At 39.7% G+C, this 23,810-nt stretch overlaps 1 protein-coding gene across 3 annotated transcripts in view; it reads right to left on the reverse strand.

The window, feature by feature from the left end:
* LOC137600882 (intermembrane lipid transfer protein VPS13B-like) overlaps positions 1-23,810 on the reverse strand; it is a 359,901-nt gene that overhangs the window by 306,686 nt on the left and 29,405 nt on the right. For all 3 annotated transcript variants that reach the window (XM_068322736.1, XM_068322735.1, XM_068322737.1), the window contains exons 6-13: positions 23,180-23,361; positions 22,074-22,248; positions 15,476-15,738; positions 12,097-12,192; positions 10,540-10,662; positions 8,451-8,588; positions 6,247-6,334; positions 3,608-3,793 (exon numbers count right to left, since the gene is read on the reverse strand). In XM_068322736.1, the coding sequence (XP_068178837.1) occupies positions 3,608-3,793; positions 6,247-6,334; positions 8,451-8,588; positions 10,540-10,662; positions 12,097-12,192; positions 15,476-15,738; positions 22,074-22,248; positions 23,180-23,361 (1,251 nt within the window). The remainder of the gene's footprint in view (positions 1-3,607; positions 3,794-6,246; positions 6,335-8,450; positions 8,589-10,539; positions 10,663-12,096; positions 12,193-15,475; positions 15,739-22,073; positions 22,249-23,179; positions 23,362-23,810) is intronic.

The raw sequence follows: 23,810 nt of genomic DNA on the forward strand, positions 1-23,810 counted from the left end.
AGGGGTTGGCTGTAAAGTACACCAATTTCTTAGAGTGGGCGCCTCCCCTCTATGGCTCTTGTATTAAAACAATAAAAAGCATTTTCCAACAAAAACCACCACCTCATACACTAAATAAAATAAACATAACCATAAAAATACTGGCATGTCCAAGCAATATTCATTACAGTGGTATTTCCCAGTAGCTTTGTTTATGAACAATCTCATAAAATCAGTCACTCAACAAATAACCGGAAACATCCAGAGAGACAGAAAATGTACAAGGTAAACATTTATGGAGGAAAGCAAGGTCAGCAGTGACCAAAGTAAGAAGAGTGACCAGGGCATGGAACATCACACCAGGTCCAAGGTCTAAGGTTGACCAAAACCTGAGTCCATCGTTACTAAATGGCTTTGGATGTAGTCCCAGGATATAGGCTTGTTTTAGTACAGTCAAGGATGTATTGGCTTTTGTCCCAGCTCCAAGGTGGCCTCAGAAACTGATCCTAAAGCTGTTCTGTGCTGTGGCCTTGCACCGCCACTGGTATCAGGTGAATTTGGCACTGCCATGTCCAATCTAATCATATGCTAGGGCTCTTGTCAATATCCACAAGCAACATTCAAATTACAAATAATGGTTTGCTCATATAGTGCAGAATGGCTTGATTATGAACATTAAAACACTTTCCATTTCTAGCACACAAAATAAGACCAAAAACATATGTGTGTGCCAACATCCACTGTCATGCCCTGCCTTGTAATTTCTCTCCCACCTTCAAGACCCAGTTCTTGTTATTTAGCTCCTTCTATTGTTCTTAGGCAGTACAAAAAAAATAACACTGAAATGAACAGACACAATAATGACAATGGACAAGACACCAAACATTTTGGATTCCAATTAGAGTTAGTTTGTAGAAAAAAGTGATTCTTAAAAACTCTTGGAAAAGAGTGGAGACACATGAATGATGTATGTCTAATGGCAGGAATATCTCATCATTTCAAATCAAATCACTCATTTGAAAGTAACTGAGCCACTCTTGATATCCTGTTTCCATGTGCATCACATGATAAATTGTCAGATATTCCAAGTGAATATGACATTGAAGGGTAACCTCAGCAAACTTCTGAAAGTACATTTTGAAAAAAAACATTTGTAATTATTTGTTTATGAAGGCTGAAAAGTCATCCGATCCTTAAATCGGTATGAAAACGCATTGATTGAAAATGCCCTGATAAGAGCTGCTAGGTGCTACTGCACCTTTTGCAGTATCACCTGCAGTCAAACACTTCTGATAACCAAATCTGTCCCTCTAGCTAAACTGTGACCTGTTCTTCTTTGCAGAACTGCAGTTTAGCCACATTAGAGGGTTTGTGAACATTTACTGCTACTAATTTCAAACAGCTTCAGGTCCAGACTTGAGTGATTTGACCGATTCAGAGATGGAATCATTTTTTTATGCCTGAGGTCATTGGCTTGATAGGTGGGCCAGTTCACATTCAATATTGACCTACTATCACCCTTCAGAATTTTCTGACAGTGGGTAGAATACATTAATTATCAAAGTACCAGCAAAGTGTCAGCATACATGACACTGCCACCTCCATGCAAGACTAAAAGTTTAATGTTAATTTTATGGAATGCTGTCTTTAGTTTACACCAGATGTATGAGAGCTCCTGTCCTCCAAACAGTTATTTAAGACTCATCTGTCCACACAATATTCTCCCTAAAGCTATGTGGGTCATTAAGGTGTACTGTGTATCTACTGAGACGAGTCTTACTGATCTTCTGTATGAACAGAGGCTTTCTTCTTGCCAATTTCCCATAGATGTCATTTTTGCCCAGTGTCTTTGGAACAGTGGAGCCATGAAAGCGGACCTTCATCAAGGTTAGAGAAGCCTCTAGTTCACTGAATGTTTTCTTTGGATCTGTTGGGACTTCCTGAATCAGCCTTTGCCATGTTATTTTAAAGGCTTCTGGAAATACCGTCATTTCTGTGATTGTTCTCTGTTGTTCCGAGTCTTCTCTGTTTGTAGGTAATGTGTCTCTCTGTGGGTCTGTGGACTCCCAGAGCCTTCAAAACACTTTTTCTGAATACATATTTTTTATTTTGTCATTGTGTCTTACTGGTGAGAGAGGCCAAGCCAACTTCATGACTCAAAAACATTTTCTACAGTGTAAATATCTTTTGAAAGTTTTGATTTACATACTGGAAAACTTCATCTATTACATACAATTGCCATTTTTAACATTCATTGTGGGTTTTCCAGTTTGCCTTTTTGTAGTTTAGTCCAATGCATTTTTTACAGCGTTATGTTTACGAACTTTACCTGTAAAGAGACTAATATTTCTCAACTATACATTTTCAGTTCAAGAACACAGACATGTTTGCAATTGTCCAGAATTACGTATATATTAATTCAGCTCTTGTTCAGTTGTGAGGCAGCATGGTGGCACACAGAGTAGTGCTGTCGCCTCACACCAAGAAGATTCCGGAACATACAAACTTCACACAGTTCTGTTCTGTATGAAGTTTGTATGTTCTACCCGTGTCTGCGTTGGTTTTCTCTGGGCTCTCCGGCTTCCTCCCACCCCCAAAAACATACAACATACTGTAGATGAATTGATCGGTTGCAAATTTTGAGTGTGTGCATGAGTGGTTGGTTCTCTTTTGTTTGGCTTCCCAATGCACGGGCAGCATGTCCAGAGCATCTCCCCTCCTCTCGCTTTATAAGTCCGCTAGGATAGGCTCCAACAACCCCCTTGATCCGCGAAAGCATAAGATGAGGCTTGAAAAATAAATGAATGAATGAATAATTAAGTTGCCTCTAATGCAAAACTGTAAAAAAAAAAAAATTTGAAAAATATAAGACCAAAGTTTGAAATAAAATCACAGAGAGGAGAGGAGTTAAATTATGTTTTACAAAAAATTGTAAAACATAATTTAATCACTCCATCTGTTGTAGCTAAGTTGATGAACAATGTTTTCTCTTTTATCACTTCTCTATTGCTCAATCCCCCATGGGATCTAAATACACTGATCCCTCCCTAGCAAATGCCAGAAAGAGCAGACATGTATAGAAACAAAAAGTAACACACCAACCAGCCGAGTCTTAGTCAAAGCTCTGTAGAAATCACCCCACCATCTATTATCTATCACAGATGCTGAAACAACCGAAACCCAAGGATGTTATCCTTTGGCAAAAATGAGTTATTGCTACAGATATTACACACAGACACACATTCCATGTTATTTCACAACAACCCGAGGATGAGCTCATCAATAGCTGGGGAGCGGTGGTCACTAACAAAGGTGTTTGGCTTATCCTCCCCTATGTATTCCAAAAGGTCACTACTTTCATGCACTGCCCTGTGTTGAAAGATGAGTTATGCAAGAAAATAACAATGTTATGAGATTATTGTAAAGCGCAAAGTGTAATAGTTTGTGATCACTGGCAGAAGAAAATCAAGACAAAGAAAACAGAGTGAAAGACAAAATAAGAGGAGTGATGGTGCTGAAACTACAATGAAGCTAGTTGAGTGTAGCCACGAGTTCTTGCTGACTTGTCGCTCTTAAAGTCAGCAGAGTAACACTCTCATACAGGACGTCTTTACTTGCATCGTCTGACCTTGTTGTGTTTTGCAGTAGGGTTCATACTCATGGTCCATGGCACAAGTGGCCATCTTAAGGATGCGGTGGACAGCACTGCTGTGCAGCCTGACATCCAAAGGTCCCACCACTAGCTTCTTGATGGATGTTTCTTGAACAGCAGGAACTGGATCTTCCGAATTTACCACCGAGAAATCCAGAGAGTCTACGGACAAAAGTACACATGCATTGTATAACTTTTGAATTAATTATTAAAAAACGTACATTTTAAAAGTGTAGAAGAGTACAGTAATCCCTCTTTACTCGTGGTTAATGCATTCCAGCACCACCCGCGAAAAACGAAATTACGTGATATAGCAACAGACTAATTATTTTATTATTTAAGGGTAATTTAAACATTTATGAACCCTCCCCGTACTGATGTTAAACAACCACCTTATATCTATATCTATTACCTTTTCCCACACTCTTATAGACTGTTTAAAACTGTTCTGTATTAAAGAAAAGTGTTTCTTTAATACACGGAAGTGCGCTGCGTTCTGCCATACATACTTCAGGAGGCAACATTTCCCCACAGCCCATTTCTTGACTAGACCAAAGACACTGAGTACAGCATCTCAGTTTACTTATTATGTCCTTGATTCAATAGCAACAATCGCACATGAGTGTGATCCTCATCATGTGACTCTTGGACCATAGAAACTCTTCATGTGAAAAACAGCAAACATGATGGTGGTGTGATGCAGCAGCAAAGCAGCTCACATAACAACTACTTGAATGATGACTATTCCAAATGTCCGCTTCCCTCATACAGCTGTCCCTTCATTCATCGCGGGCCTCTGTTCCAGAGGTCCACTTAAAAGACTCAGCTCCTCGATAATAAAAAGGGAGAACTTAAAAATAAAAGAAGGGGGTAGATGAATGGCGTTGAGGGAGGAAGAGGACAAAGGGTCACAAACTGGTTTTTATTCCCATCATGTTACACCAGTGAACCAAAGATCCTTACAGTTCAGAGACTCAACACTATGAATCTAACATTTAGATGGAAAGATGGGGAAGGGGTGAACCTCCTACTGAATTCTGGAGATTTATAAAGGGCAACGGGCAATGCCACTTCCCCTTCCCTTCTTCAGTGACATTTGGCAGCAAAGGATTAGGCCTAATATCAACCATATGGCTACAGTTAAAGCGGTCAGAAGAATGAGGAGGAGGCTGAAATTAGTCTGGATTTAGATGATTTTAAACTGGCTCCAATTCCCTAGATTTTAAAAAAAGTTTTAATCTGCAGCATTACTCTAATGTGAAGTCAATGGTGAATGTGACCTGGGTTGGTTAGTGTTTCGGTTGACTCAGAGTTTATGTCAGTCCCATGGCGATGGAAGCTAATTTGTTTGGTTGACACTGGATCTGGTCCGCGTCCGAAAAGAAGAGAAACACTGACAGAAGAGAAGCATTCCGATTGGCAACGGTAACCACAGCCATCCCGCAGGAAAACAAAATGACACTTATCCTGCTGTCAGGAATGATTTTGACAGCTACAGACGACAGTATCAATGTTTCTTTTAATTTAGATTTTTATCTGTAGCTGACAGGAGGAGGAAACAAGTGTAGTCATGTGGTGGTAGAGTCAGAGAGAAGTAAAAAGGAAAGCAAAAAGAGGGGAGCAAGTGTAACATAGTTTACATTAGACTCCAAATTAATCTGTTCAGATGTTTGAAATGGTTCAACTAGATCAGTGCTAGAGAAAAGGGAACAGTGCATTACTGTAGACTACAGTAGTATTCCATCAGAAATACTGTATCTGCCAAAGTTAATAATCACTGTCACTGGTCATTTCCACTCCACGCAGCATCATTTAACAACATTTATGCATTTAATTCAGTGACACATGACCCATGTAATTCTGTAAAGAGATTATAGTTTTGCCACTTTATCTAGATCTAATTACACTGCTTAATTCAGTGAATGAAGGGGTTTCCTTTTATGTCTTACTACTTGTAAATATCAGTCAAGTTCACTGTCATACTTAAATAGTAGCACTTCAGCAGCATTCAAATAAAATGCACACAGTTAAGCACATAGACATTTGGGGATCACACAAATCATTTGAAATTGAAGGGAGAATCGCTTATCTCTGAGGGAACCCCAGATCCTTCAGACTTGAATAAACAATCTTAAGTGCTACAGCTGAGGAATGAGAAATCCTGCCTGCCTTCAAGCTTCTGCCAGGAAGAGTGACACCTAATTAGGCAAGAAAGGGCTGTTCACTTTCTCAACAGCTTACAGGTAAAGAGACAGAGGGAAACAATGTTTCAACAAGCAGGAGGGAGAAAGAAACTCAAATACTTGTCAGCACAGACTAAACACTTCTGACAGTTACCCTCCAGGTAAGTTTGGGGTGAGAGTGAGGACAAGAAGGGTCAAAGACCAGGTGGCCGTGACTCAAACAAGACAAGCTTCATCTCCAACTTTCCAGGGGCTTGCTGAACAGAGAACAGAGTAGGAACAGAAAGAACTGGAATAACAGAGGGAGTGGAGCGTAGATAGGCAGGAAGAGCAAGGTAGAGCAAAGGAGAACATGATAGACATGAAGAAAAGAGAGAAGAGGTGGCAGGGTGAACAAACATGCTCTTTGAGGAGGAATGAATTAGACAATACCTTTGCCACTGCTGTTCTCCATTGTGTAGAGATAATCCATGTAGAAAGCACCAAAGCGCTGCATGCCTGCTATCTCCGTGTAGGTCTCCTGTCAAACAAAAGTAGAGTTCTGTAAACATGGCAGTAAGGGAGCAAACATGCTGATAGCAGAGAGTGGCAGTGACTGGGGTCATTTGGATACCGCAGAGGGGCTAAAATCAGAGATAAAAAGAGGTATTGATGGCGTAGTTGGTGATCATGTTGTTCTCTGGCCAACAGCATCATTAATACTTGGAACTGTTTGAAAACAAAAACATATACTAAGCAGAGAATAGAAGTGTCTCTAGTTAAAAAAAAAATTCTATTAACTTTTTAGAGCACAAAGAGCCAGAGAGTCGAACCAGAGAGTTGAACTACATACTCTATACTTCACTATACTGTACAGTGCATAGGAAAGTAAGTTATTAGATATCAAGTCTGTTCTTTATTGAGTAATAAGCTGTGGATAAAAGGAAGCCAAAGTTTCATCATTCAATTGGTGCTTGGATATATGCCACTGGAAATACTTATCTTATCGACTTAAAGATTGGACTTTTCCATAACAAATCAAATCTGTCGGACTAAGATTTTGGCTAACACTTTCAATATGAAATTGTGAAATGTTATTTTGAAATATTTAGACCGGAATGTGCAGATTTTATGTGCATGAATGCAATGTAGAATACTGACCTAAACACGTACGCATTCTGACAAACATATTAATAATTATTAAAGCACTTAAAATGTTTGGCATTGTTGTCCGTGTACGCAAAATACTTCCACAACATACCACACTCATAATTACAGACTAATAGATTTATGCAATTATCTGCCTGGTATCAAGAGAGCAGTGGCCAAAATGGCAACTACATTCATTCATCTTCATACCCGCTTCATCCGCTTGCCTGTCCTAAACAATAATGGACATTTATACATCTCCTGAACATCAAACCACTGGAAAACAAAGAAACAAAGTCTTGACTGAACAAGCGAGAGAGAGAGAAAGACAAAGAGAGAGAGAGAGAGATGCCCCTCAAACACACGTTTAACACCCTCACCCCAAGCTAGCCCACTCGTTCTCCAAACACAGATTTCAATAGCGCCTTATCAGAGCAGCAAGTTAATGAGTAATATTTATTAAGAGACCTCTAATGACTCTGGCATGCTTTTGGATCAAAGCCATTGGCTAGTTTCAAAACAGCTAATAAATTAACACTAAAACCTTTGACTCGTCGACTTAGTACAAATAGATGGATGGATGGATGTCCAAACAATTGCTTCATTGAGGGTCATGAACGTTTGTGAGCTGAATCAACACTAGAGCTGTGATGGCTGTTGAAGGGAGCAGAGAATTATCAGGAATAATGGCTTTAACTCTACCCCTTAGATAGCGAGAACATTCCTCCACTGCAGTCACCAGCTGGGTTACTGACAGAAATGTTAGGGCAGATATCTGAATCATAATTATTTATTTATTTTAGGAGAGAATCCGAAAAGAATACCTTGCCTAGTAAACCTTGTATCACTACATAAAAATATTAATACATGTTGTTCAGCTTTATTATTAAATGAAGCTTTAAGACAGGAAGTGATTTTATAAGATTTTTTTTTATTGACACAGACCAAGTACTGTATCAGCAAAGTGTACTCTGGTAGGAAACTGCTTTTGTTTTTTCTTAGAGGGGCACGTCTTCAGTAAAAGCTTTTTATTCATGTAAATAATAACCATATGTCTTAATAGCTTTACATTCACCTTGTGAATATTTCTTCACTAGACAGTGTCAAAACAACCAGCATCCTGATTATGTTTCATGCATTTCACTGATTATTGCTGTTGGTTGAAAATGATGAGAAAATGTTGACCTAGCTTGCAGGTGTGAGTTGAGTTGGTAGTTAATAAAATTAATGAAATTCTGTCATATGGGTCAGTCTCTGCTATCAGATTGGTGGTTTTATGACCTTTTATTATGACCTATAAGCAGCCAGTACTATTGATTGGATTCACCAAAGGCCAACAGCTTTACTGATGGAAATACATGGCAATATTAATGGACACAATCTGAAATACACAGTCTACTACTGTTCTTCAACCACACTATGTAATGTAACGATTGAGAAAACATGTTTCTCTGGTAGTATTTGGAATGGCGGCACCTAGATGTTCTGAAACTAAAATTTATTGTGACCTTGTGATTCACAGCATCGAGGATGAACTCAGCCCTGATGCCATTGTTCTCTGGACTACGATAGTCAAAGAGAGAGTTGGTGAGGTAGGTCATTCCTTTACTGCTCAGACTGTCCCCACAGTGGAAGAACACAGCATCCTGCAGACACAGAGGAAGAAAGGAAATAATGGGGGAGGAAAAACCACCGAAAAAAATTTGACAAGAAAACATCAAATTTGATTTCTGATATCAAAACTATATAATCCAGACCATACCCTACATACTACCAGTCAAAGGTTTGCACAAACCTTCTCATTGACTTTTTGTTTTTTATTATTACTTTCTACATTGTAGACTCATACTGAAGACATCAAACAATAAAGCAAGACACTGTATATGGAATCGTGTAGGAGACACATTAGATATAAAATTTAGTTTTATATTTTAGATTCCTCAAAGTAACCCCCCTTTGCTTTGATGACAGCTTTGAAATAACCTTGTTCTTCTCTCAATGAGCTTCATGAAGTTTTCACCTGAAGTGGTTTCCACTCCACAGGTGAGTCTTGCCAAGGGTAATTTTTTGATTTTCTTGTCTTAATAGGGTTGGCACCATCAGTTGTGTTGTGCAGAAGTCAGGTTGGTTCCACAGTTGACAAATGTTAGAATCCATATGAAAGCAAGAACCAATCGGCTGAGTAAAGAGAAACATCAGTCCATCATCACTGTAAGACCTGAAGGTCAGTCAGCTTGGAAAACTGTAAAAACCTTGAATGTGTCCTCAAGTGGAGTGGCAGAAAACCATCAAGCATTATGATGCAACTGGTTCACATGGACAGGAACAGAAGACCAAGGGTCACCTCAGCTGCTGAGGAAAAGTTCATCTGAGTCACCAGCCTCAGAAATGGAGAGCGAACAGCAGTTCAGGTTAGATTCCAGATAAACCACACAGGTTCTAGTAGCAGACACATCTCCACACCAACTGTTCAGAGGAGACTGAGAGAATCACACCTTCATGGTCAAAGAGCTGCTAAGAAACCACGGATAGTCTCTACGTGGGGGGCTCCCACCGTGAAGCATGAAGGAGGGGTGATGTTGTGGGGACGCTTTGCTGGTGACACTGGTAGGAATTTATTAAAACTGAAGACACACTGAACCAGCATGACGACCACTGCATCCTGCAGCAACATGCCATCCCATCCGGTTTGTGTTTAAAGGAACCATCATCTGTTTTTCATCAGCACCACGACCCCAAACACAACTCCAGGCTGTATGAGGGCAACCAGACCAAGAAGGGCAGCGATGGAGCATTGCGTCACATGACCTGGTCTCCAGTAATATGACCTAAACCCGATGGAGATGGTTTGGGAAGAGATGGACTGTAGAGTGAAGGTAAAAAGTCCAACAAGTCCTCAGTACTTCTGGGAATCCTTCAAGGCTGTCAGAAAGCCGTAACTGGTGACAAGCACATGAATCTCATTGAGAGAACAACAAAAGTATGGAAAGCAGTAATTAAAGCAAAAGGGGGGGGGTTAGAGGAATCTAAAATTCCACTTTCCTTACTTTCTTTTGTTTACTACATAATTCCATCCATGTTCTTTCATAGTTTCAGAGCCTTCAGTCAAAATCTACAATGTCAGGAAAATAGTCAGGAAAACAAATAAAAAAACCATAAAATGAGGAGTTGTGTCCAAAAGTTTGATAGGTAATGTAAATGTTATTTTATGACAACTGTTCATGCCTCAATTGAATGCAATACAATACAGGTGAAGCAGCTAGTTTAAAATGTCTGTTCACACAGTCAATGAAACATGCTGATTTCAGAACAGACCAACAATGTTGTACTGCATGAACAGATGGTGAGTTTGCTGTTAACACAATAATGCATTTGGCAAACACCAAACATCACTGTGGAAACAACGGATGGATTACACTCTTCGATGAACAAATAAAACCACGTCTCTAACTTCTTCCAAAAGCCTATGCGAACAAAGGAGGTTTGCAGTAGATGTGCTTTAGGTGAAATAAATCTTTCTGGGGTCTTAAATTCTCTTTTAATCTTTCTCGCTTAGTTTTCCTCTCTTTTTACTCGAGGTTTAAAGGCATTCTTTACCTCTTCACTTCTGTGCATGTTTTCTTCAAAATCCCGTACTCCCATAATGCCTTTCAGGCAGAGTGCCCGGCAGCCCACAAAACCAATCTGACAGTCGAAGAAGGGCTCCCCCATCATCAGCACCTGGAATAAAACCACAGGAAAATAATTTAACCAGTTTTTATACAGCAGATTTATTGACCTCCACATGAAGAATAATAATAATGTGAGATAAACTCTGGAGCAATTTTCCCCCAGTGAAGAGAATAATGAATACAAAGGCTTTTACATTGAAGAAAACAGGAACCCTATTAACATTTAGATTTGACTAGACGGCAACAGAATGTGAGGGGAGATTTGACAATGTTACATATTGTGGCAAAGCCAATCAGGAAAGAGTAAAACTATATTTGTGCAATAATTAAACAACATTCATTTTAATTTCAACTTTTAAATTACAAGAAACCATAAAGCCTGAAATTAATGACAGCTCGACAAGCAGGTTGTTGTGGACTTATCACAACAACCGATAAAAATTAGAGATTATTTTGGACTGTGGTGACATTGAGGCTACAGGCTCACTCACTGCGATAAAAAAAGCAGGAGTCAGACGGCTCCTTTTTTGTGGTATGTGGTCTGAGTCCAGCAGGGCCCGTAACCAGCAAGGTATGGTTCTTTCTCATTCAGCGTTGCCTTTGCTTCACCCAGCAGACAACAGAACTGAAGCAATGTAATAAAACTTTACGTTTCACCACACAATAATTACAAGACCTTGTTTTCCCTGTTTTACTAGCCATCTCTTTGCCTTTCAACGCACTCACTTTTGGTTCCAGTTCAGACAGTTCTCTTTCTCTTCCAGCAAAAGCATAAATTACAGAAATTGGAATTGGAAATCTCCTTAGAATTCTCACATCTGGTAAAAAGCTTAGGAGCAGAAATGTCCTTTCCTTCTCCAACCAGGTAATCAGAGAAAAAGTTTTAAAAATATTTTCTACACCGAAGGGAAATGCTGAAGTGATCAGATTTGGACTGGACTGACACACAGATCCCACTGTGTCTACAACAGGCCAAGAATTAGTGACCTGCAGAGGTTTTATAAAGATGCTTAAAGTGGTAATTAAGAGGGTACTCTGATTTGCAGTGTGAACACAATGAAAATAATAAAGGAAGATCAAAACAGAGGACAGGAAGGGTTCTCGCCTTTATCAGTGACAAAGTTGCTTCCCAGACAAAGACAGCTGGTAAAGGACAGTCAGCAATTTAAAAAAATGAGGTTGACATTGTGGCATTTATCTTATTAACCAGTTATGAACTGTTATGAAGCCAAATTCCATCATTTCCATAACTTACCACAGAGTTAATAACTCATTTCAGTTTTCCAACTAGTTTCTACTATGATAAAACCAGTTAAGAATTTCTAACAATTTCTAACATCTGTACTGGACTTGTGGTTACAAAAAACAAACCTTATATTGGTTATTTGGACTACTCACTGCAAAAGATATTAACTTTTGTTTATCCTTTTTGCAATCAGGAGTTGCACATTTATAGGATTAACAAATAGCAATAGAATTCTACCTCGATAGTGATTCCCTCTTGCTCCAGACACATGACTTCTCTGGATTTGACCTTCTGAGGACTGTAGTAGCTGCTCTCTGACTGTGTTTCTGTCAGCTGAGGCAAAAAAGAGACATACTGTATTTAATTTAGGTTACAACAGTCAAAACTGAGTCAAATAATATAATCAAAAAAATAAAATTATTTAATCACAATGTAATCAAATCCATTTTGCCTTACATATGACGAGTAAAAAACAAAAATTGAATAAACAAATAAATAATACTCCAATTGAAGTATTGAACAAGATAAAATAAATCAGTCAAGTCAGCTGATGGTAAGCTGAAGCATTTACTTGGTGGAATTCTGTGTTACGGTTAGGACGTTGTGACAGTACTGGATTAAAAAAGCTAGACTACAGTATATATTTAAAAACCAGACAAAGTATCTTAAAACAGCAGCATTCAAATGAAAAGTGAGCAACAGTGAGTCAGAATGGAGGAGATTATTCCCCCTAAGAATCCCCGGAGACACTGAGGGAGAAATACATTTTGTTTGACAGAATAAGTAACAGTTACAGCAGTAATACAGATGTCACAAAAAAGCAGCACTAAAACCTGGAAGGCATGTCTTATTGTGTGTGTATGCGTGTGTACCCGCAATTCACTGCTGAAGCAGATGCATGATTTAAAAATAAACAAAAGCTATGCGAGTCTTTGGATGTGACGGGTGATGAGGCCCTTGAAAATGATCTTCAAAACCAGAAACAATAACATTCAAACAAGGACAGATGACATTTTCTTAGATCAGAGGCTGGATGCCAGCCTTGGGACTTTTTGGTCGTTTTTTCTTCCAAGATTGGACCCAAGCCAAAGACATTCATCAAACCACATGACAACCACAACTCTGATTCGAGGAGAGGCCCTCTCTGGCTTCAATGGGGATGGCAATCAAAACATGACTAAAGTGCTGAGAAAGCCAAGAGGAAGCAGACAATGTACAAGCAACTGTTCATTAGGTATGCAGTTAAATTCAGCAAAGAAGATGTTCATTAAAGTACTAATTGTGAGTTTAGTCAGTATGGAGGCAGCAGAATAGAAAGAAACAGAGAAGGGGGGGGGGGTGTCTGAACAACACTAGTGAGTTGGTGTGAGCGGAGATGCCTGGCTGGTCAGTGTAAGAACTGTGGGTGTACCACAGAGCTGTGCAGGCCTTAACCCACTTAACTTTAACACAGGAAGCAGGTGCAGAGTAAGAAGCAGCTGTGCCTTATTATCCTTAGTGATGGAGCAGACTCTCTCACCCTCGCTCCCTTTCCTTATTTCGATTCCAATGGTTTAATCATGTGCAGGAGCCAGGCCCCTATTCAAACCCAACCCCTCACCTAACCCCTAACGTCTCTGGCAGCAGCAGCAGTAAGGATACTAAACAATCTGCATGCTTTGTCCAAAGACATCAGTTCAAGCAGCACTGATATGGAGGATTTACCCATGAAACAAAAGATAGGGTTCATTTTTATACAATAAAAATTTTACAAATTTGACTTGTCCCGCTTCGGGCCCTAAGCCAGCTGGGATAGGCTCCCGCTCCCCGTGACCCGCTACGGCGGATAAAGCAGTGATTAGAAGATAGATGGATGGGCTTTTGGCGAGTCTGGTGGGACTTTGCAAACTTAACAAACAGAGGTCAAAGGACAGAGGCAGAGCAGTGCTGGATCACTAGTGCAGCTACCACCTTCCCAGCTACCCATCTTTTATTAGATTCTGGTCTATTTAAAGGTGTTGAATGTCCAACACAAGTTGCATTTATGACTTTAATGGTATGTTGTCTTTATGCATACAGTCATGTTTAAAGTAATAACAATTGAAAGGTTCTTATAAAAATGTTGACAACAAGTATGACACATTTGAGAGCCACCACTGTTGAGATAAACAAAAAAAAATAGAAATAAAAATATTTTCTAAAAAAAAAAAAAAAGCATTTGTTTAACTGTGGAAAATAGGGGAAAGTGGTCAGTGCTAAACTATGCATAATGTGGGTAAAACTCCTCAAAGAACAACACCAATTTCTCTGATCAAACAGATCTGGAGAGTAAGTAGTGGCCATTCAAAGACATGAAATTCCATCACACTGAATACTTCCTTTTAGGATAGAGCGAGAGAACATTAAAAAAAACATCCTCTCAGCTGTATGCAATTACTCTAGATGAGAGGCATTTAATTGATTAAAAGAACTCAAACAATACAGAAACAATTTGATCATTATTAGAAAAGGACCCAAGCCTGTTTGGCTTGAGACATACCTCCCCTTCACTGACACACACACACACACACACACACACACACACACACACACACACACACACACACACACACACACACCATACACACACACACACACACACACACACACACACACACACACACACACACACACACACACACACACACACACACACACACACACACACACACACACACACACACACACACACACACACACACACACACACACACACACACACACACACACACACACACACACACACACACACAGCAGTAATGTGATCTGAAGTGCCAAAACCTGAGGGGAAACGCAGATGAATTCCAACTATTCTGAGTGAGCAGGCAGGATTAAAGTTTGGGATCCATTTCTGAATAGTCATCATACCATGTATAATGTTTAAAACATTAACGTGACCCAAGACGCCAGTTAGTGGTTACACTACCCTCCCCTGTACCGCACACAGACAAAAAGGATTGTAACTTCCTGAGGATTAAGCTGTTATTTAAAACTTAACATGAAAATGACCACAAAACGTAAAGATGCAGGGAGCAATGAGAGTGAATAAACAACCATAGCAGAAAGGAAAAAAGACTTTCATTCACAGTTAAACTTTGTATTAAATCAAGAAATTGTATGTGATCCTATAATACTGGTATTTGCAGATTTTCTACAAGAATTAGCTGATAGCCAACCAAAACATTGGTTTGAATTCTAATGAAATACATACTTTCTCATTCAACACTACCCAGTTTTGGGCATGATATGATTTCATATTTATCTACTATTTGTAGAATTTTGTAATCTGAAATAATTTTTATTTGATTTAAAAATAATATTCTAAGCCTAAATCCTATGCTTTCTGAGTCTATTAATTAGCAATGTGGTATAAAAAATGAATTTACATCTATCTCATGTTTAATCGTTACATTTGATGTTTGACTTTGTGTCCATCATGGTTCCTAATGAAGTAATGCACTTTAAAACATGAAATAAATATAAATGGTATTTATGCATCGCTTGCTGACATATATTCCAGCCCCCACGTGACATTTGCAATGTATTTGGTGATGAAATCTTTATGATGCTGAATGTTCAGTTTGAACAGTTGCTTTACCTTGAAGGTCACAGAAGCTTTGGTGCAGTAGAAGCCAATAGAAACAATGGGGTCTTTGGGGGCATGCTGCTGTGGGCTGCTGGGAATGCCTCCCGCTTCTCGCTGTTGGTAGAGACCTTCCTCACTTTCCTCCTCTGTACCTACAATGGCTGGTACAAAGGACCAAGCCCAGGACACCCAACCCTGGTCTGCTTCTTCAGACAGCGTGTAGAGGTCTGGGCTGGAGAACTGGTTGACTTGGCTCTCCATATCCACATCCATCACTGAGGGGGAAAAAGTCTTAATTATAACACAAATAAAGCTACATGGAATTTCTAAAAGTGATGAGGGAAAACTCAAGGTCAGGAGATCTGCTAATGCTTCATAGACTTTTAGGACATGTAAGATTAAATGAACACACACTGGTAAAAAATTGGACACATATCTTCAACAAAAATTCAAAAACCGCAGGACGTCATAGTCTAGTGTGAAAAAAGTTGCATTAGTGCAAAATTATTTTTCCATTCAAATAAGGGCTCAGGTAGAATATAGTTTGTTTCTTCTTTTACGCTTTAATTCCAGATAATAAATTAATTTAAAGGAGGCAAATTCTCAGAATAAACTGTTTAAACTATGAAAATTGCTAATAATGGGAATTTGTGTGCCCTGTGCAGCACATAAAATTAATTTATACATGCCTTCAGGGTAGTTTAATACAAGCAAGATGTTTCAGCTGTCAACTGAAAACACAAAAACAGCACATAGCAGAACAGTTTTACAGTAGTTACTGCCAATGCTCCAGAATGCAGGTGTGTGAATTAATGTGTGTTGCATGACCTCACTGCTACATTAGCTCTAAAGAAAGAGAATGGGGTAAGTTTAACCCAGTGGAGGCCAGAGGGCAGGGCCCGTCAACCAGCATCCTTACAGAGAAGAGCCTCAATTTTGCCACGAGATTGTCTGAGCTGGAGCAAAACAGCAAAAGTGACTTATATGGCACCGCATAAGCTGGATGAGGTGGGAAGTCACACCCCCTGATTGTAGCCATAATAGAAGGACTCGGTTGAAGCACTACTACTGTAAGAAACAAGCCTCACACCAGGTCAACAGAATAATGTCAAAAGGACTGAACTAGATTCAGAACATGGACATGGGGGAGCTACAGACAGTTGAAGGCCATTCCATGAATAATCTGAAAACTCCTGCTGAAAAGTAATCCATGAAATGTAAACTGCTTGATAGTGACAGTGTTGTCATGGTCCTTGACAGAAGGCAAGCAGAAGTGTTTTGACACCCATTTGTTACCTAAAATCTATTTTTCGGCAAACTATTGAGGGGTTCAAGGGTTCCCCAAAACATAATGCAAAGCTCCAGTCCCTGATCTCGACATCTGAACTTGTCCCATCGTGTGTGTTTCCACACACATTGTGAAAGAGGAAGCTGATGTCAATAGACAAGAATGTGTAATCCCATTCCTCGCGGCCTCACGTCCTCTGCGAGAAAACAATATTGTCCGTGAGGTCAAAGCTTAGGAATCCCAAAGGTTGAGGCGGTGAAAATTATGACATATTTTAATTAAATCTTTCACTTAGTAGATTGGCTCTTGGAAACCATATTTTAAGGCTTTTTATCTCATCCTGTTCTATTCTATCTTCCAATTCTTTTTTTCAGCTCCATGGAACTTTTTTACACCTCCATGGAAGCTGCTGTGGTGTCAGTTAAAAACTAGCTCTTTTGCTTCATTCCGCAACCTGATGAATCCATCTGGATTGAGAGGCAATGAAAATAAAACCACAATTATCAATCAAGTGATCAAAACAGCCAAGCTGAAGGAGACTTTGAAGCGTTAATCCAAAGAAGTGCAGAGTCCCAGAAAGTGAAAGTGGGCTGCTGACAAGTACAGCACCATGACCGCAAAGGTGTGAAATATGGCCAGCGCTGTTCTCTACATCAACGTAAGAGTAACCAAAGCCCGACTGGATCTTTTTATGTGGAAAACTCACAGTATCACTGTGGCGACACATAAACATGCATATGTCCATAAGTAAAGCTCAAGAGTACTGTGTAATAGGATGTGCCAGGGTCATGGTTGGTTTCCATGAGTCAAAGGTCTCCAGACAGTGATGTATGTCTGAGCTAGCAAGGGAGTGGGTGTGTAAGTAAGAGAACAGCTGAGTGACACTGAAACAGACAAGACGGAGAGAGAAGGCAGTGCCCTCATAGGCCAGTAGATGTCCCTCCATGTTTATAGAGGGAAAGGTGGACATTACCTAACCACTGCGCACAAATGATCACAATATTCTAGGAATAGCATGCATACACAGACACAAACACATGCACACGCACACGCACACGCACACGCACACACACACACACACACACACACACACACACACAGACAAACATACACACAAATACTCACACAGACAAACACAAACACACAAACACACAAACACACAAACACACACACACACACACATATACTCACACAGACAAACACATATACACAAACACACACACCCACAAAGAGACAAATACAAGCAGGTGCAAACACTCACCCACAAACACAAACGCACATGCAAGCACACACACACACACACACACACACACACACACACACACACACACACACACACACACACACACACACACACACACACACACACACACACACACACACACACACACACACACACACACACACACACACACACACACACTGCTGCAAACACCTCCCCACATTGACATAAAAAAAGGAACACATACTGTGGGTTGCATATTGTTTTACTTGAACACTACTAGTGTGACATTAACATCAGAATGTTGTAAAATCCACATTTGCAGTCATGACAAGAGAATGTAAAACATTCTGCAAGACAAAAAGATTTTTCATCCATGTCCACAGACTCAATGGCCTTGTCATCTTCACGCCCATATTCAAATGTGAACAGAGGATGAGAAAGAGGCCCCCTCACATCAGCGCACTGGCAGGAGGGAGCCACATGAGGTTTATAAGGAAGAGATGCAGATGCGTGGGAGATGGCCCATTCCATTCAAGAGGCCTCCGAGTATGCTGAGGCTCTCCTCTAGTCCTGCACACAAATACACACACAAAACACCTCTACGCACAACTTTACAAACACACAACTCCATGCACTCACACACACACACAAACATGCACGCAAACGCCACACTTCAGCGGCCACAGGCCTCGGTTCATAATTCTTCACATACTTGTTGAAACCGTCCAGCTTTCGATGCCGTGACCAGCTGGTCCATACTCCATTCAAGCATGTTAGTCATCTAAGTTTCCAACCACTGAAATTTTTTACAGTGTTTTACAGACTTCATTGACAGTAGGAAAAGTAGACGTCTAATCCTGACTGAAAGGCTGCTTTGGTGAGTGACACACACATATCTTTCGTCATTCATTAAGGCTATTTATTCATTAATAAAAGACTGGCCATGAAAGAGAGAGAGATTCAAGCAAACAACATGCAGCCACAGTGACTCATGGACACACAAACAAATTACAATATTTTTTCCACGTCATCAAATGGCAAAAAGAGAAACACCATCAGGGCAAAGCAAACACACACACACACACACACCACTCAGTGCAAACTCAACATAAGTACCTGTAGCTTTTAGGACACCAAATGAGTGTGAAATCAGTTGTAGAATCTTGTTCCCACAATCATGTGACAATGTTTCCTACAAACTAGAACCTACTAAAAATAAATATGTACATACGTCAAGCCAGTGGCTATAAGCGTCAACATACTTGAATGCTGCAGTAAGCGGAACCTATCAATGGTAATGTCTCTCTCAGACAAACACATTATATCTTCTTGTTACAAATAATGAATCACTTGGATAGTAATTTCTGCTATTACCAAAACATTTCGCTTTATTCCTTATCTCTAAGAGGCACACACTGAGAGCTACGTGTGCGTGAACAATCCCACACCCTTTCTAATAAACATAAACACATACCTACTACAATACATACTGTATGTGTACAACTTAGCTTCACTCTGTTGATTGCTTCCAGCATAACAAGATCTTGGGGTGCTCAGGTTCCAAATGCTGGTCCCTTCTTGTATATTTTTGTGATGGGACTAATTCATTCTCAGAGGCTCCACATAGCAGTAGCATGACACAGACTCTTACATCTGGCATTGGACACTGAACTAGAAGCTGCGCCAGCTTGCAGTAAAGGTTCCAGGCCAAAAGGCAGGAGCAAGTTAGGGGGAGTGAGGGAATTGACTGTATTGCGTTGGGCTGCCTGCTTCCCCTCTGCCCACCACTTCCCCTGCTCCGTAATTTGCTCCTGGTGCTACAAACGCTGATTTAGCCCAGTGGGATTTAATCCTGCATTATTTGACCGAGATGAGGAGGGGCAGTTGGGGAGAGATGAGATGGGTGTTTAGGGAATGAGGTGAGTTTTTAAGGGAGTGGCTGCAGCTATTAAAAGTACATTGTCTATATTGATGTGTGTGATAGTGTGTGTCTCTATGTGTCAAAGTGGTATGCCTGGGTGAGAAGTCAATTGCATGTCTATGTTTTTCTCAGCCCTTGGATTTGAGGAGTCTGGTTGTACACTGCTGAAAGCAAAAAGATGGGCTGTGTTTTATTCATCCTCATTTCTTCTTTTCATCCTCTTCTCTCCTACCTCTCTCCACATGGAGGGGATCAGGGCTGACAGCAACGATCTGTGTCGAGTTACACGCTCCGGCATTTGTTTGTGGAAAAAGCAGGAGGAGTATGCACTATGCTCAAAGTGATGTTAATGTCCCGTTCAGAAACAACAGCAGAAAATGGAGAGATGTTTGCCTTGAACAAAGCAACATGCAGATTGTCACAACAAGAAAACATTGTGTGAGGGAAAAGTCAAAGCTTTAAGCATGGTCTGATGGTTCATTAACCACTTCAGAGTTCTGGACCACATTTTGTCTGAAGTATACGCCTACTGCAAGAACCACAGTGACAGAAATCCTCCATCCCAATGAGCCCACTTATTTCCAAATTGACTTTAATAGAACAGAATAATTGCTGCAATTCTTCCCTTTTTAGGCATATCTTTTGCAGTGGCAAAACAGCTAAAGCACAGAAGTTCTGACAAAAAAAGGACCTTATCATAAAAATGGGAGCCTGACTCATTCTATTTTGAAGTAGACAGTAGTAAAAGGATTGCAACTTCATCTCTTAATGTAGTGCTTCTCAATTATTTTCTGCTACACCTTCCCAGCAAAATATTTGCGCCCTCCCCACTCTCCGCCGCGACTATAAATAGTATCATTTGTCTATAAAATTGTAATAAGTACACCTCTGCATAACATTGTATCCTTATTAACATTAAAGAAAACAAAAAAGATATATATTCAACTTATAACAAAGAATAATTCTACTAACATTATTTTTTTAATTTACAGCAGAAAAGATTTTAAGTGCATCCATTTGCCTGAAATTAAAATAAATAAATAAATCCTTGTTGAAACTGAAAACATTATGACCAACTTATTGCACTATTTGATACTGAAAAACAAAATCAAAGAAAATCAATTGATATACACAAATTCAAATTATGTTCAGCAACATTAACTGGGGAGCACAATATATATAAAACACTTTAACCTACAAAACTAAAATGAATAAAACAATTTATGCTGATTTATTTTTTCTTTTTTATCAAAATGAGGAAGTCAGGATTAATGGCTACAATGAGGTCGTTTAGGCAGTGCACAGCTTTTCAAAAGCCAGGTTTGAAGCATGATATTGAACTCTCATCTCCAGCTCAATGTTTCAGCTCCTGTGCTATGGTGGGGAGTGTTTTGCACAGAGCAGTTTGGTACTCCACCTTGTACGATGCTAACAGAGCTCGCTGGTTTACTGATATAGCATGCACAAAGCGGGACGATTGTTGGCAATATTCAGTACATTTTCACTGAAAAAACACCAGAGGCTTATCAGCGTGATTGGGAATTTATCTGGCTTCATGCTGTCCGCTGCCAGCATGTTTAGACACAATAAACACACCTGTCTGTAGTCACAGTGGATTCCAGCACTACAGACGCTTCATCGTATTTCCTCATTTTAGCTTTCTGGTGACTTGCTTTCATCTCATTATCTTCGTCTCTCTCTGCCTTTCTTTTCATCCCCGTTAAAAAAATATTGATGTTGTCTCTTGAGGATTTGTTTACTGCACTTCATATTGCCTCACCCTGGACTGTGGAGCTACTACTCCCTGTGCACACTTGACAATGAGATTGCCACTACCAAACCCACTGTAGTGGATGTGCAATTACATGTGGATGTTCAATGTGTTTATTCTAGTACGGCAAAAAAAAGCATGTCGCCAGGGTCACACGCATCGCCTCCCTAGGGGGGGAGGGGGGCACTGTTTGAGAAGCGGTTTTCATGTGTTTTTATATGTATGTAACTGCCATTGCCAGCCATGCAGTAAATTCAGCTGAAAGAAATATTAATAGAACTCTGTATAAATGTTTTGACATCATTTTAAAAAAAAATTTAAAAAAAGCTTTTATCACTAATTTTAAATACTAAATAAATGGTCCCTAATAGATTGTCAGGACCCTGCTGAGGAGACCTCTCTTACCAGGTGAAACTGTGCCAGCCTCCCTCACATGGCCACTGCTCTCTTCTGCCTCGCTCTCTTTGTGTCCTCCAATTTCCCCATAATACAGGGCAAAGATAAGCTCCAAAATGCGGATAAACATGGGCAGCTGTTGATCAGTAATGGATAACTTCAGACTTTCCACCATGGTCTGGATCTGAGGAAACAGAATAGAAAGGAGTCCCAAAATTATTATTTTAATTGTTAAATTTTATGTTTGGATGTCAAATAGGCCCAACCAATTCTGGTGGGCTCCCACAAAATGTGAACAGGAATGTTAAATAAAAAGCCCCAGGCCCTCTTAGAATTTGTATAGATACCCCTGCATAGCATGTAAAAAATGCAATTTCTGAACCTGTTGGTGTTTTGTATCTGGAACCCACTAATTATGGTCAACATTCAAGCTGAAGTACAGCATAGAGCAGCACGACTGATGCATCCCAAACCATAAAACCAATGTCCAGAGAAAAGATGTCAGGTCCAAATGGTGACCAGATTGTGCATGAGAGTCAGTGTGTTTGGTGTGGTCAGCTGCAGAAAATTTCTAACATTTCACTTTGTGCTGTGTATGCAACAATAATACAGTAGTATTAAATATGTGAAAGTAATGCTTAATGTAACCAATCCAAAGCAGCACAATCTCTGATTTTTAATTCTGCTGAGGAAGGCAAACAATAATTAAGATTAACACAAAGCACATCAGTAAGTACACCTGAATAAAAATAAGACAATGCTATTTAATTTAGCGCTTTGATAGCAGATAAATTGAACTTAAATATACAGCAATATATAAACATCAACCATAGAGAAACACAAAAAAACATTCTGGTTGAGATCAGAAATCTCTACAAAATCTCCTTTTTTAACAAAGATATTAGAGATATTAAAATACATCAACAGAAGGAGTGTAATTTTTTCCATTAGAAATAAATGATATCTAGTCAGCAATAAACTACATTAAGAAATAAGACAGTCAGGTCAAGGAATATCTTTTCCTGTTCCAGTGACACTGGACAATAGCAGTATGTGATGATAAACCAGAGAAAAATAATCTTCTCTATTATCTTTTTAAAACAGGACTGACTCACTTTGATGACAGATGGGATCTTGGAGTTTATGTTGTCGTAGGTGAAATGGAGGCGGGTTCTAAAGGAGCATTTGTACAGTAGCGGGTCCTGATAAAATTCAATCTTGCCACTGGCATTCCGCTTGTCCAGGCACATTGTGCAGTCTGCAAAATTGATCATTTTCCTCAGGACGAGCTCTGGAGCTTGATAGAGATTCAAAAGAAAACCAACCATGTGAAGAGAATCTGTATTGCACAGGAGAGATCGACACCGACCAAACATTTTGACAAGCATGAATTAGACATGTATACTTGCGGACAAATGTAGACTGACATACAGCTGTCATTAAAAGCAAACCTGTGCAATTAGACACTTACAGACTGCAGGCCCTGACAGTAAATCTACATTATGTGCAATATAGAAATGGCTTTCTGGAGCTCATGGGGTGACACCCAGCAGACATCACCAAACACAATTTTGTCAAGAGTGGATTATGACAGTGGCAAAGTAAAGAAGTTGATATCAGAAACATTATGTAATGAAATGTTTACAAGAGATGTGTGCGTGTGCGTGCGTGTGTGTGTGGGGGGCTAAGTTATCGTCACAATGTCACTGATAGCTTGACATTAAGACTCAACTGTATCATGTAACA

The sequence above is a fragment of the Antennarius striatus genome, chromosome 9, assembly GCF_040054535.1.
Source record: "Antennarius striatus isolate MH-2024 chromosome 9, ASM4005453v1, whole genome shotgun sequence".
NCBI lineage: Eukaryota > Metazoa > Chordata > Actinopteri > Lophiiformes > Antennariidae > Antennarius > Antennarius striatus.